A 14434-nucleotide genomic window follows, 5' to 3' on the forward strand; every position below is an offset into this window, starting at 1 on the left:
CGGGGCGGCTCCTCCCCGCCGGCCCGGGGCCGCTTTCGGAGCGGAGTCGGCGGGAGAGCGGCGCCCGGCGGGGACAAAGCGGAGGAGGCTGGGATAAGTCGGGCGCTTCCGCAACAGGTCCCGGCTCGGCACTCTGCCGCTGCGGGCGGCGGGGCCGCCACTGACCGTCCCCATGCGGTTCGGCTCCAAGATGATGCCGGTGAGCGCCGGGGGCGGAAAGTTGGAGCGGGGCAGCGGGAGGGAGAGAAAATGGAGCCGCGGAGGAGGCGGGGGGCGAGCCTGCCTTCCCCTGCCCTCTCCTGGCCACGGGGCTGCGGGATGGGGCTTCCCCTCCCCCCTCACTCCTTTTACTTTTTCTTGTATTTTTTCTTTTCCTTTCTTTTTTTCTTTCTTTCTTTCCTTCCTTTCCACTCCCTCCCCCCTCCGTTCCTTTTTTTCTTTCCTTTCCCAGCTTTCCCTCTCTCACTTCGGGCCCAACCCGTCAGACGGGCTCTCTGGCACGCAGCCAGCGCCGGGGGGGATCGGGCCCCACACCGCTACCGAACGTCCCCCCGCCCCTTTGGGGCCGCCCTGCGAGCCGCCCTCTCTGCGCCCCGCTTTACGTGTCTTTTTGGCGATTTATGGCCTTAAAGTTCTCTAAGTTGGCTCGAAACGAGCCGCGTGTGCGCGGGGGGTGGTTTTGTTCTGAGCTGCGGGGTAAGATGGTGTCCGCGTCGTGCGCGGCTCCCGGGCGGGCCGGGCCCCTCCCGCTGCGGGCCGGGGGCTCCGCTTCTCCCTGTGGGGAACGGGGAGGGCCGTGTCCCGCCGGGGGTGCGAAACGGGTCTTAAATGACGCCGCTCCTATCGGCTGAGGTTGGGCGAGAGCTCAGCTCCGCAACTTTGGCCACCAGCACAAAAGGCGTGAGGGGGACGATGTGCAATACTTGGTTTTCTTTTTAAACGAACCGAACGCAAAAGAAAGCGCAGCAATGCCTGCCTCTTGAGTATGTGGTTTCAGCAGCGGGGATGCCAAATGAAATCCCTAATTTGCTGTTGTTCAGAGAGGCTGATGTATGCGTAGGGTACCTTAGCAAGTTTAGCGTCTGCTTACTCCTTGCCGAGGGAGCTTCCAAATGCTCCCCCTGCACGCAGCCTGCCCCCAGCTGTTGTGGGCATGGGGAGCCCCTGAGGAGCACTGCGTAAGACAAGAGAGAATGGGCTCAAGTTGTGCCAGAGGAGGTTCAGGTTGGATGCTAGGAAAAATTTCTTCTCATAAAGAGTGGTGATGCACTTGCACAGGCTGCCCAGGGTGGTGGTGGAGTCACCATCCCTAAAGATGATCATCACTGTAGAGATGTGGCACTGAAGGATGCAGTTACTGGGCATGGTGGGGAGGGCTTAATGGTTGGGCATGATGATGTTAGTGGTCTCTTCCAACCTTAATGATTCGATGATTCTTAGGGGGCATTTCTAGCTGAGCTCTGGGAGGCAGCAGGGAAGGAGCTGCTCTGGGTGCTGAGACAGAGGATCCGTGCCGAAAGGGTGACGGTGTTGGGGCGTGCTGTGACTGCCTTGTTCCCTATCAGTGTGAGGCTCTTCCCCTGCAATTAGAAGGAAGTAATGAGCAATAATTTGATCGCACCCAACGTTAGCGAGGGTTGGTTGACTTTATTGCTGTAACTAATGATGGAGGAACAGACAACATACAAGCTTAACTACAGATGGAACAGCCAACGTGTTGTGCAACTGTGGTATTGTCTACATGTGAAAACTGAGTGAAAACAAATGGCAAATAGGGAGATCAGTCTGTTCCAGAACTGAGCCAAGTAGCACCCTGGTGTTTGGGATCATTCAGCCTGGAGGCTCAGAGGAGACCTTACCACTCTCTACAGCTGCCTGAAAGGAGGTTGTGTTGAGGTGGGTGACTCCTTCTGCTCCCAGGAAACAGCAGTAGGCTGAGAGGTCATGGCCTTAATTAAGTTGCACCAGAGGAGGTTCAGGTTGGATATTAGGAGAAATCTCTTCTCAGAAGGAGCCGTGAGGCAGTGGCACAGGCTGCCCGGGGAGGTTGTGGAGTCACTGTCCTTGGAGGTGTTCAAGAACCATGGAGATGAGGTACTGAGGGACACGGCCTCGTGGGGATGGGTCGATGGTTGGGCGTGATGATCTTAGCGGTCTTTTCCAATCTTACTGACTCTATGGTGTAGCAGTAAAATCTCCCAGAGATGCTGTTGCTGGTCTGTTCCATGTCACTGGGTTCAAACAAGGGAGGAAGGAGTGGGAGCAGCCATGTCCCATGCGCCATGCCAGGTGGCAGGAGCACTCTACTTGCTGGCTCAGGCTTTCCTCTGTTTGATGACTGAACTTAGTAACAAATCTGTTTTTTAACTCATAAACAAGGGGATGGATGCAGCCTTTTCACATCATGCTGGTGACCCCAGATGGGGAACACAGGGATTGTGAGCCCAGCAGGAATTCACCTTTGGACTGGTTGCCTCTGAAAAGCTTTGAAACTGCTGAAACAGCTCATACTCTTTGGAGACTTCCCTGAAACTGGAATGTTTTTGTGCTGGTAATAGCAGCTAGGCACTAAACTGCTGCTCTAACCATATGTCAAGACAATTTGATTAGAAGTGTGCATAAGAGAGGAGGCAGCTTGCTTGTAGCTGTGCTGATGATGGTAATAACAGGGTTAATGCTGATGAGCTGTGAGAATTTCTCACCTTTCATCTGCCAGAGGCTTGTGGGAGTGTGACTGGTTCTGTTAAGCGGTGAACAGGAGCTGGAAACACCTTCAAAAATAGCCTATTTTTCTGCAGCATAATTGGTCTCTCCCTAATTTTACACTATTACCCTAAAGATGAGCATGCATTGAGAAATAATTTGCGTCATTATGCATACTGGATAAATGTGTGTGGTTTTTTTTTTCCAGGTAGTGGGAGGTAGCACAGATGGAGTTACCTTTTAGTGCCCAGTGAAGTTTTTAGTTCATCCCCCCCCAAAGATCTGGACAAGGCTCCATTTTACAGTTTACCTCACATGCAGTGTTAATTAGGAGCCTCCTTGATATCAGGATGGATCGGTCAAACAGATACATTGTTAGGGAGACACTGGGAAACCAGAGGGTGCTTACGTTCCTGCATTCGTTTTGCCATCCATCATTGCAAATAAGAAGAATTTCTGACACTGAAGTTTCCCAATAGCCATGTGTTATTTTCTGAGTAAGGTAATGGGTTCTGTGGGGTGTAATGGTGCTATGGGGTTTGTAAGGGGGTCTGCAATGCATTGCAGTAGTGTAGTGAGCAGTGCTTTGCAGTGGGGGCTATGGGGAAATCGATTTTGCTACAGGGGATGTAGTGGTGCAATGGATACAGTGGGATTTACAGTTGTGCTTATGGGAGCTGTGGGAGTTGCACTGCTTTGTAATGGTGTGATGGATGCAAAGGGGTTTGCAGTGGGGGGGTCTGTGGGGTGCAGTTGGAGCTCTGTGGAGTTTGCAGTGGGGCAAAGCTTTGCAGAGCACAGGCAGAGTTTTAATGGCTTGTTATGGTGGCAATAAGTGATCTGTGGCATCTCAGTCCTGCAGCCTGTTAATTATTGAAGCTCTGATCAGGTTTATCAGCCATATAGCACTGCTTTTCTCATCTGCCTGTATGGATTTAGTGCACAGACAGGACTTCAGACTGGGTGCTTCTGAGCATATATGTCTTACCTCCTCATTTAAATGAAGTATTTAGTAGTGGTTGTGTATTATGCTAAATGATTTCCTAGTTAATGTCAGGCATTTAGAAGTTCCAGCATTGAGATCGTAGTTAAATATTTTAGTGTGATATTCAGTGTTCAAAGTATTTTGTCGGGAGTGCTGAAAAAGGCTTAGGTGGCTGTTTGGGGCAGCTTTCTGACCTCCGTGCTTCTCTCACTTTGCACTTCTCTTACGTGTTGTGACCTTCATCATTATTCCTGATAGGAAAACATTGCCTCAAGTTGTCTGCAGTGTGTATTTTTTCTTACATGTTGGTACAGCATGATTTTTTTCCACGAATAGAATGAAAAGCTGTTGTTTTCTGAGGTGGCCTTCCATCTGAAATGTGTGTGCCAAGTGGTGTTGGATACCTCTGTTTCTTTGCCAGCCTTTTATCGGGGATGGGGGAAGGGCGGCATTACAAACTCTTAGCAGTGGGACTGGGGGAGGTGGGTCATTATGCTGCTTCTGATCTGCTCAGCAGAGCAGAATGTGAGTGCCTTGTGGGACTCCTGCATTTACTGCTTCAAGGGCCAGCGTGTGCTGCTGTGGCTTGGGATGGGGCAATTCTAGTATCACCAGATGAGGTTTCTGCTTTATCGAGGATCAGGTCTGCTTCGTGACGTTCGTTTCCATGTGAGTCAGTTGGACTTTGAAAGAGGCAGGCGTGAAGGTACCTTGCGAGGAACAAACTAGCGGAGTGGAAGTAGCAATGTGCCTCACGTACCTTTTGGTTACTGACTGAGAGCTGCCCTCTAAACGTTTTGTTGCTAGCTGCCGCCCCTGCTAGCAGTGCCTGGGGCCTCCCCTTTGCTCCCACCCAGCCATGGGATGGTGGCAATCCTGCTGCCAGCCCCTCAGGGAGGCTTCTTTCTTGAGTGCTCTGGGAGCTAAGGGCAGTGGCCCTGCTTACGAGGGAACGAGCAGAGAAGCCTCTCCTTGCTCTCAGTTTTATTATCTCCAGGCCTGCTTTCTCCTCTCTTAGTCACTTCTGAGTCAGACAGCTGTCCTTTTTTGATCTCTGGTTCTTAAAGAGTCAGATGCTACTGTGTATAAAGTTCACCAGAAATCCTGGGTATCACCAGAAGGGTACCTAATTACCTTAGTCACCGTTGCTCAACTGTTTCAGAAGTTTCACATTCCACAGCAATGCCTGAAAGGCTGTTTAAAGCAGTGTTTAGATGACTCTTTGCTGTAGTTTGGGGGTATGGAGAGTGCACATTAAGTGAATTGGGGTAAGAGCAATAATCGTGATACCATCACAATGCTGGACATGCGAAAAGCAGTTCCCCGCTTGCTTTTTTCTATTTGCTTTTTGTTAATCATTAATATTCTTTGAGTGCTTAGAGTTGGTCACGCCTGCATCCTCACCAGTTTCACCAGTCACAGCATTAGGTGGATGTTTAACCCAATCTCGGTTATGCATAAATGATGAGCCCTTTGTGTTCCAGTGCTGCGGCATCCATGCTAAGAATTTCTATAGTGAGATGGTAATGTTATTTCAGTAGTAGTTTCTTCTTTACTACAGTGATGCTTCTGGGTCTTCCTTCCTCCTGAGCCTTTGCATGGCTGTGTGTGGCACTCTAGCTTGTGTGGGCATCTACTTAAAAGAGAAAGGGGGATTAGGAGAACTCTTCTGGACTTGCATATTTCTGCTTTGCTCTCTGTTTATAGTCCCCAGGCTAAAGTAAAAACATGGATGCTTTCACACTGCTCACCTGAAAGCTTCTGATATTGCTCTTTTGAGTTGTGTAATATCAAAATCCGGTCTCTAAAATACCAGATCAGAGCCTTTATTGAAGGGAACCGAAGCTGCAGGGAGGTTAAGCAACTTGTTAAAGGTCACTCAGCGAGTTCAGCCTGGGATCTGGGAGATTGGGACTCTCCTAGAGTCAAAGCCACTGGTATGCTGTGGTGTGCTATTGCAGCTGCACTACAGCTCTGTCATGCCTGGCCTAAGAGTTAAATGAGCTGGTGTATGGTAACTGTGTCTGCCCAGCACCTTCATCTCCTGTGCATATGGTTCTGTAGGGTCAGAGAGCCTGAGGGTGGTTCGTTGAGAGCAGACCCTACAACAGAAGGTTGTTCACACATCTTTTGCATGTGTGGGAATATTTGCTGTTCACCGATTAAGACATACCTTGAGTGTAAGGAGGTCTGCTTTCTTTTTCTTTTGGTGTTTTTCTCAAGCTTAGAGGTTACCCCTGTCTTTTATACTTCTATTTTGTGAGGTTTAACTGCTTAAGAAGCAATTTAGATCTCAGCTTAGATTACTTGGTTTCCCTCAATTGTAGTGAAGTGCTAAATCCCATTGTTTCTGAAAATTGAAAGCTAAGGCAGAGTCTCAGGAGCTGTGTATTTTTTTAACCTTAAGTTTCCTTCTACTCTTTAAAAGAGGGAAATAATGTTCTCTTAAATCTTTGTCAGAGAGGTTTTTTTTAACGTTGTTATCCCATTTGAGTCTTACACTGTGCTGAGCTGCCTGTGTGCTGCAAGTGTGAATCAGGAGCTGGGAGGCATCACACAGGTACTGATGCAGAGCATCCCTCTTGCTGAAGTTGAGCAAACTGGTTGGGCCAACAAACCATACGAAAACATCCAAAAAAGGGTCTTAATACCTGTAGCTGGGGCTGTTCTTCAGCTGCTCCTGGCATATCTGTGTATAGTTATAAATCAGTGTTAATTTCCTTGCTAGTTGGAAGTGGTGACTTGTCTGTAACCAGTCCTCTATCTTCCCTCTGCTCTCATCCCACGTGAGTGTACTCCCCTGAATGCAGAACCTTACCCAGACTGGTATGTGGGTCACGCAGTGCAGTGATCCATAGCTCCTGCCCTGCCTTCTCCGGGGAATTCAGAGACTTGGAGCATCCCAACGCTGGGAAGATCCTCTCAGGGATGGGATTCCCACAGCTTGCCTCTCAACGTAATTAAGTGTTGCAGGAAAGCCTGTGTGACTTAGCAGGGAATGTGACTGATTTCTGCCTGCAAAAGAAGGGCCAGGGCAGGGAAAGAGCTGTTCCTGAGCTGTGAAAGGCAGGTTGTACAGGGGCCAGGAGAAACGCTGCAGACCTCTTGGAAAATGCCAGGAAGCTCTCTTGTGAGATACCAGAAATGGCAAAGCAGTACTGACTCAGCTCCTCTGCTCTGGGCTGAGCAAACCCAGGGACCTTAGCCACTCCTCACACACCTTGCCCTACAGACCCTTCTCCATTTTCATAGCTCTCCTTTGGACTCTCTAGTTTTGTCTGTCTTATGAGTGCTGCCTCTCCTCCCCCCTCCCATGTGGCCCCACGGTGTGTCTTGAAGCCTTCTGAGAACAGACCTTACTACACGTGAGGTTTGTGCCGGGAAGCTATGGAAACAGCACTGCATGCCTCCTGCCTCTGCAGCATTGTTCCTATGCTATCATACGTAGGTCCTGCCCACGAGGCCTTTCTGCAGTGTGGTTTCCTCGTATTGCACAAAACCAGCATTTCTTAGCGTGCTTCTCTTGCAAACAGACAATAGTGAGGTTGGGAAGAGGAAAATGTATTCTGCCTCCAGGGAAGCTGAGTGACTGGCCAAATAAAAGTGGGCTGAGGGGAGCATTTTCTGGAATTCTTGAGGCAAAAGAAACCTGTTGAGGAATCATGCCTAATACAAATGTTGATTTAATCAAACCTCTCTTTCCTCAATTTATATCAGTACCAGTAGCTGTGACGTTACCTCAGTGACTGCCATTTCACACACAGCCATCTGTGGGGATCTCTGTCGTGACTTTGGTTATGGCCAAGCTGCTTTGCGCTGATGAACTGCTCTCCCGTCCTTGACTTCTCAGCTGGTGTCTGTATATAGAGCTTGGTGCTGCCTAGAAAGTGCCCCTGGGAGCATGTGGTGCTCAAATAAAACCTGTCAGACAGTGATCAGCTGCACAGTCTGCCAGCCTTCTGCAGCTCCTGGTACAGGAGCTGAGTGCTGCTGATGGAAGTTGTCTTTGAAGAGCTGTGAAGATGGAGAAGGGTCTGTAGGCCAAGGTGTGTGAGGAGTGGCTAGGGTCCCTGGGTTTGCTTAGCACAGAGCAGAGGAACTGAGTCAGTGCTGCTTTGCTATGTCAAGCTCTGTTACAGGAGCAAGGGTTAGATCAAGCAGGGCACTTAGTGGGTTAATGGTTGAATTGGTAGGTCTGGGTTTCTCCTCCTGGTTCTACTGTAGTGGGGAAGTTGCACATATCCTCTTATAATGTGATTGACTAAACCATCTGACCAGAATTGTTTCCCATATTGGAATAGCCCCAATCATTCTCTTTTTGCTTGCAAAATAAGAGCAATCCATCTGTTGTGGTGCAAAGGCTTAATGTGTCTCCCGTGCCAGTTGAATGTCTGCTGCTGTAGTGCAATGTGATTCAGTATCTGTACAATTTCAAATGACTTCATGTGTGTTTGCAGTCCAGAAGGGGTAGGATAAAAGTTCTTTTTGGCCTTAAACAATAACTTCAGTTGTTGTAAAACAGATACGATCACCAAGCATGGACATTTCCTGGTGGTTGTCTTTGACACTGCTGGTGGCGATGTTGTCAGCCTCCATTACCATGGGGGGATTGCTTTCAGTGCACGGGCAGTCATCTGAGTTTGACAAGTGAACGTCATTCTTCAGAGTACGCTTCCATCATAGCAGAAATGCATTCACACCCAGAACTGGTGGTAAATTGGAAAGGGCTGCCCAACTGTAAGGATATGGTGTGATGTTACACCTCATTAATTTAATAGTAGGATGCTGCTCAAATGGATGCCTTTGTTCCTTTGATTCCCATCTGCACCCAAAGCCACGTGCCCTTGTAGCTTCCCAATGAATTTATCAAGGAGTTGGGTGATGGCTGATTGGGGGAACAACCACCTACGCTACAGGCAAAAAAAAGGAATGAAAAAGCTCATGTGATGGAATTGATTTGCCACGTGTGTATGCAATCTGACCTAGTGGGGAAGGGCATGACTGTTGTCTCGGGCGGCTCATCATTTAGGTGGGCTGAGCTGTAGAAGTCAGATGATGTTGCATGCTTTCCTTGACTTCCACACTGTCTTGGGAGGATTTCTCCACCATCTTTAGGTATCCTCACTCACTGCAAAGATTAAGTTGGACTAACACAGGTGTATTTTCTTCCGGTGAGAGTGAGAAATTCATACAGCAGCAAGTCTTTGCTTCCTGGAGGTATGTATGTAGGAAGCCAGAGCTCGCTCTGAAAGCAGTAAAACATGCAGGCTACTGTGCTGTGGGGCCCGAAATCTCTTTATTTCCCTTTTTGTTTGTCCTGGGGGTAGATGGCTGGACAGCCTGTTCTGGAGTCGCAGCATGAAGGAGATGTTTACCAGGTGCTTAAATGCGTGTCATTGTTTCAGCTGCCAGAAACAGCGTGGCTGCTGACCCACCTCTGCAGGCCGTGAGCGCTGGGTTTGTCAGAGATCTTTCATGGAGGGAGGACTCATGTGTTGGCAGTTGGTTTCGTAGAGGAGTGACTAACGTGATGGAAGGAGTGGTATTTTCAAAAGTGTTTGGCACTCGTCTCTGTGAAGTTGCAGAGATTGGAGTAAAGTGGTATTCTGTGCCTTTCTCTCCTCAGCTTGCTACGTAATTTGCTTTGTTTTAACAGGAAATCCCAGAACTTCAGCTCTCTTGCTCAAATACTCTCTTCTTTTAAAGCTGCTTGAGGTACTATCTCACAAAAAATATTTCTCCTTGCTGTTTTGATACCGTGCCTTCCTCACGGGTGCTCCTGGAGCTGCTGGTAAGCAGAAGGTAATAACTGAGCTTGGTGTGTGGGTCGGGCACATGTCGCGTGACAGACATCAAGTTTGACCTGCATGTCCCAGTGGGCTGAGGCAGTGTTCCTGGGTGTGAATGCTGAGTGTCTTTTCATCGGCAAGATGATTACACTTTGGTTGGAAGAGTAGAAAATTGGTGTTTTTAAGCGCGAGAACATGTTGGTGCCTTAGCCTGCAGGCGGTGTGGTGTGGGTGGTAGAGCTGCCAGGTTGCTGTGACAGCCTGTGCTCCTGTGGTGGAGGTTGTTAAATATGCTTTCATCCCTGGTGCAGGTGTAACTGTGTTTATCTCTGTGTTTGTACAAAGCCTGCTTCTTTGGCTGCCAGCAGTACTCCTAGGCTTGCTTTTTTCATCATAAGAATATACTTGCTCTTTAAAGGTCTGTTTTGAGAGGGGCAGCTCTCCAGTGTCCCGACAGGTAGCACTTGGTATGGCTTCTCATGGGTCTCTGGCTGTCCAGAAAGCTCAGAGAACAGGAATGCTTATTCCCAGCGTGGGCATATCTTGAGCAACAAGAGCAGCTTAGTTTCTTTTTCTTATTTATTTATTTAGTACCAAGACTGCCTCTGGGGTTTGACGCAAGTGCAGAAAATTGAGATGATTCAGGCTTAAGTCTGAGTTCATAACCCTGCTCATTATGCATGGATGTTGTCTTTAGGCTCTTCTGTGAGGTGCAGTGTGTGTTGTGTCACTGAAGAGTGGGCTGGACTGTAAAGCCAGTGGGGCTGACAGGAATCAGGCAGAATGTAGGAGCTTTTGTAGAAATTAGGTGGTAGTGTGTGCCTCAGATCATGCTCTTTATGTGTACCAAGTGTTCATAACAGTGTTGAATTGTTCAGAGAGAGCCTGACTGAGGGGACAAATCTCCAAAGACCTGACCCTCCTGTTGTTGACTCCACAAGGAGCAGCTCCAAGCAGGACACCAGCACTGGCCTTGGGATCACTGCGTAGGGCCGGCTCTTCAGTCAGCTTGCACAGGGATTTTATGAAGTGTCTAACAGTGTGGGACTGGTGGCTCTAAGGAGCCATGTGGGGAGAAAGCTTTGAGTGGGGAAAGGGGGAGAGTACTTGAGGGGGATGTGGGAAGGAGGGGAACTTCAAAGTGCAGACGGTAATGGGAAGAGGCCTGTGAACATGCTGCGGTGTGGTACAACATGAAGAATGTTGTCAGGATTTGTTTACCCTGAATTCCTAGAGTTGTTTAACTAAATTCATGTAAATCCAAGTGCGGATTCAGGTCTGAACAGAATCAGCTATACACGATGTGTTGGTTAATGAGGGTGCTCAGTGAAAGGCTGTGGTTTCCTGCCTATGTTACTGCAACCAGTTTTGCTTCTCTTAAAACACACGGGCCAGTTTGTTTGTTTTTTAGAACATTTCCTTCTGCCGAATGCTGATGTTGGGATAAATACCTGCAGTGTGAAAGTGGCTTTAAAAGTTCCCCTTGAGCTGTGATGCTCTTTGCCTTCAGTGATATGTTGTGACTTGACCTCCTGAGTTTTGACGTTCATCTGAAATTCACAATCATAATTGTTTGCCCAGACCTTTCGGCTGTCTGGCCTATGTGGGGACTTCTGCTCTGTTCTGTCTAGGGATGACAGGGGAAAAAAAGTCAGAAAAATGTACCTTGGATGCAGAGTAAGTCTTAGCTGAGACAGATGTTTTCTCAATGACCTTGTGTGTAATACCCTGCAGAGGGAGGAGGATGCAGATTGGGAACCCTCTATTTACCAGTCATGAGTTATGTCTGACAGATTCTAGAAAAACAATACAGCTAAACTAGGATGGTGATGATGATACTCTGTTTAGTTTGGCAGGAAGGTTGAAATTGCACCTTCCTCATCTGTAGGCCTGATCCGGAGCACTGAGTTTTGTCTTTGGAGCCGCTGTCTGTGAAGTAGGTGGATCACAAACCATCCATTAACTGCAGATGGTGACAGTGCTTGGCCAGAACTCTGTCTGTTTTCCTTGCGAGTCTTCAAATTCCCATAATGATGATTCCGATGTGTGCCTGATAGGGAGCTAAAATATGGCGGAGACTGAAGTTTGTTCTATAGCTGTTGTCCAGTGTACTATTTAGTATATTCCAAAAGCAGATGGCTTTCGTTCTGTTGTGGATTAAAAAAGGGGGGGGGAGGGGAGAAGCTCCCTCTTTGCTGTTTCCTGTTCTAATTTTCCTGCCCAGAAGTGCATACAGATGTTTTAAATGCTGGAAAAACTGACATCTTTACCAAAGATAAAGTTTATTGTGTATTTAAAGATGATCTATACAAGCAGAAACTGCCGTGCCTTTGAGATTGAGTTCTGTTTTCTCTTGTGACACAATTGAAAGGAAAAAGGGCTGTTCTTTATATAGTCTGGCAATAATTTGAACAATTCTACGGTGCTTCCTACAGTACTCCACCTACCTTGCGTCATGACTTCCTTTCTCACACTTATGGCCAAGAGCCAGTACAATATAAATGGAGCAGCATGCGCTGCCGATGAGACAGAAGGAACCTAACTCCATATCTTTGGGTGTGGCTATAGGTAAATATTAAACTTCACTCTGTGTTTCTGTTGAATGCAGCTTTATCGAACAGCTGAATATGAAAAAAGATCAGGGTTAGTAATCATCCTGTACGCCTGTCTTCTAGTAAGTCTATTATATAATCTTTTGCTTCCCTTAATCTTTTGCTTACCTTAATCTGCAGGTACAATAAGTGACCGTGTTGTCTACGGAAGGACTGTTTTAAGGTTCTGAGGGACTTCATGTGACAGGCTCGCTAATTTACTTTATTGAGGTATATTTTACAGGTCTTAATTTTTATTGTACCCGTGTACCACTTTCAAATGCTGATTATTAGAACATGAAAGTCTGCCATTGCGCAGGCTGTCTTCTGTTGTTTAAGAAGTTGCATCAAGTCAGCAAAAATACCTATTTTAGTATCTGATTTCTTCGTGGCTGTCTAGGAAGCTGCAGCGTCAGTGCTCCCACTAGGTAAGCTGCTTCCTTTTAGAACTCTTTGCTTGAGGGGTTTCTGTACTTATCAAGAAAAAAAATCACTCGTTGCTAAAACTTTAGATGTCGAGTCCGTGGGTGGAATCAGTTATTTCTCCTTTCTGTCATCTGTACTTCAAATTTGAGAGTTAATCTATTCATTATAGAAATTGTGCGGTGCTAAAATTAACTTCTAAAAATATGTTTTAGTTCAGGATCTGAATTGTGCTGTTGTAATTCTTCTCTGTCCCACGCACTGTTCCAAAAAAAGCTATTTCTCATTTGAAACAATGGCTTTTCGGATGGCTTTTCGGAATAGAAACCTACTGCTGCTCTGCAATTGTGTTCTGTGGAGAAGTCATTGAAGGGCATGCAGTGAGCTCCTTCTCAGGGGCTTGTTATACAGCAAATGAGGTGTGCACGCTGTCCGTGTGGCAGGAAAATATATTGCCTATCTTGAACCATTTGCAGCCTAATTCAGTAGGTGTAACTTGGGTAACAAGAGGGAATACGACTGCAAGGCATTGCTTTGTTAACCTTAACAGTGACTTTAAATGCTACCTTAAAAATGACATCTAAGGAAATTTGTTATGCAAGCCAAAACCATTATTTAGCTGTGCTATGGAAGCAAACCAAACAACCAACAATGTGAGTATTGTGTGATTCAAGAACAGTAGCGTTCACTCTAAAACACACAGAATATAGAATGTGGCACACAATTGTATTATTAGTTCTAATGCAAGGTAATGAATCATGATTCCAGGAGGCTTTGTGCTTGTTTGGTGAGTAAAGTGTTGTTTCTGTCACTGCCTGCTTTGCTTCAGTCTCCCAGTCTGTAAAGTCGGAAACTGCCTGCTTTTGTCAGGACTTCCTGGTTGTAGGATGCTTTGAAGATGAAAAACAGTTCATGAACAGATGCTGCAGTTCATACTGAATGTTGTGTGGCTTGCAGGAAAGGACTACGTAAGGTTAGGGGTTGAGGAAGTAGTGAAAAATACGGGTAAGTTGGTATTCTTAAACTCCTTACTTGGATGTAATATTTCATAAGCTACTCAGTTTTCCCTGGAAGATTGTTGTCTGCTGTTGAAGTTTAATGATATGAATTAGATCTTTGACTAGGAACTGTTGGTGGGGGGAGTGGAAAGAAAAAAAATGATGCTTATCCTCTCAATCTTTAAGGGAGCTTCAGGAATTCAGTGTTTTAAACGGTATCATGCAGGATATTCAAGTTTTCCACTGAAGGCACGCATCCTGAGATTTACTGCTGAGGCTAAAACTTATTAATATAATTGATTATTGTTATTAATTAGGAAGCGTCCAACTTAACAGCCTTTTAATACCTAAGATGTGTGCTATCAGTCTTATAGTATGAGATCTCTGCTCCTTACAGAAGCACTGTCAAAGCTGAAGAGAAAACTAATATTTGTTTCTCCCCCATTTTAATCAATAGTTGAGCTCTTCTGACTAAAGGTGGGTGTTGGTATAAAATGGTGTCTTTTTAGATGGATGTAAATTCTAACGTGTTTGTTCCGACTTGTATACCAAATAGTTTTGAAACCTGTTTGTTTTGTTTTTAATATGACCAAGTAGGAGCCAGAATGCAGTGTGGTCATGGTCTAGTGTTTCTGTAGAGCTGTCCTTAAATATTTTGGTTCAAGTTGAAAGCAGACCTCAACACCTGCAAATAAGTTAGGCTGTATGTGATGTTGGTGCAATTATGAGATGATCCCGGTGATGAGTTTAACAGCATGTGGGTCAGATGTGCAGGCAGATGTAAGGCTATTCGGAGCTGACATACAGGAGAGGAGGAGTGAGGTGGGGTGTGACTTGCTTTAATTGATGCCTTCTTATGTCCTCCTTTATTTTGGTTGCTTTTCTCTTCCTCTTCCTGGGTGTGTTACAGTCCAGGCTTAGTGGCAATATTTGCAGTGATGCACA

General features: G+C 46.7%; 1 protein-coding gene across 16 annotated transcripts in view; it reads left to right on the top strand.

The window, feature by feature from the left end:
- Window positions 1-14434, top strand: part of TP53BP2 (tumor protein p53 binding protein 2) — a 67233-nt gene that overhangs the window by 26972 nt on the left and 25827 nt on the right. Inside the window, exons 1-4 of one of the 16 annotated variants that reach the window (XM_040698252.2) lie at window positions 12002-12120; window positions 12210-12299; window positions 12469-12496; window positions 13362-13496. The exons of 2 other annotated variants lie outside the window; for them this stretch is intronic. Coding sequence is in view for 2 of the 14 variants with exons in the window: in XM_046939565.1 (XP_046795521.1) it covers window positions 12080-12151 (72 nt within the window). In the remaining 12 variants the exon portion in view is untranslated. Of the gene's footprint in view, window positions 1-42; window positions 200-3248; window positions 9491-12001; window positions 12152-12209; window positions 12300-12468; window positions 12497-13361; window positions 13497-14434 lie in introns of those variants that run through there. 13 more of the 16 variants (XM_046939571.1, XM_046939569.1, XM_046939573.1 and 10 more) reach the window with 13 other exon arrangements.

Source organism: Gallus gallus, chromosome 3, assembly GCF_016699485.2.
Source record: "Gallus gallus isolate bGalGal1 chromosome 3, bGalGal1.mat.broiler.GRCg7b, whole genome shotgun sequence".
Lineage (NCBI taxonomy): Eukaryota > Metazoa > Chordata > Aves > Galliformes > Phasianidae > Gallus > Gallus gallus.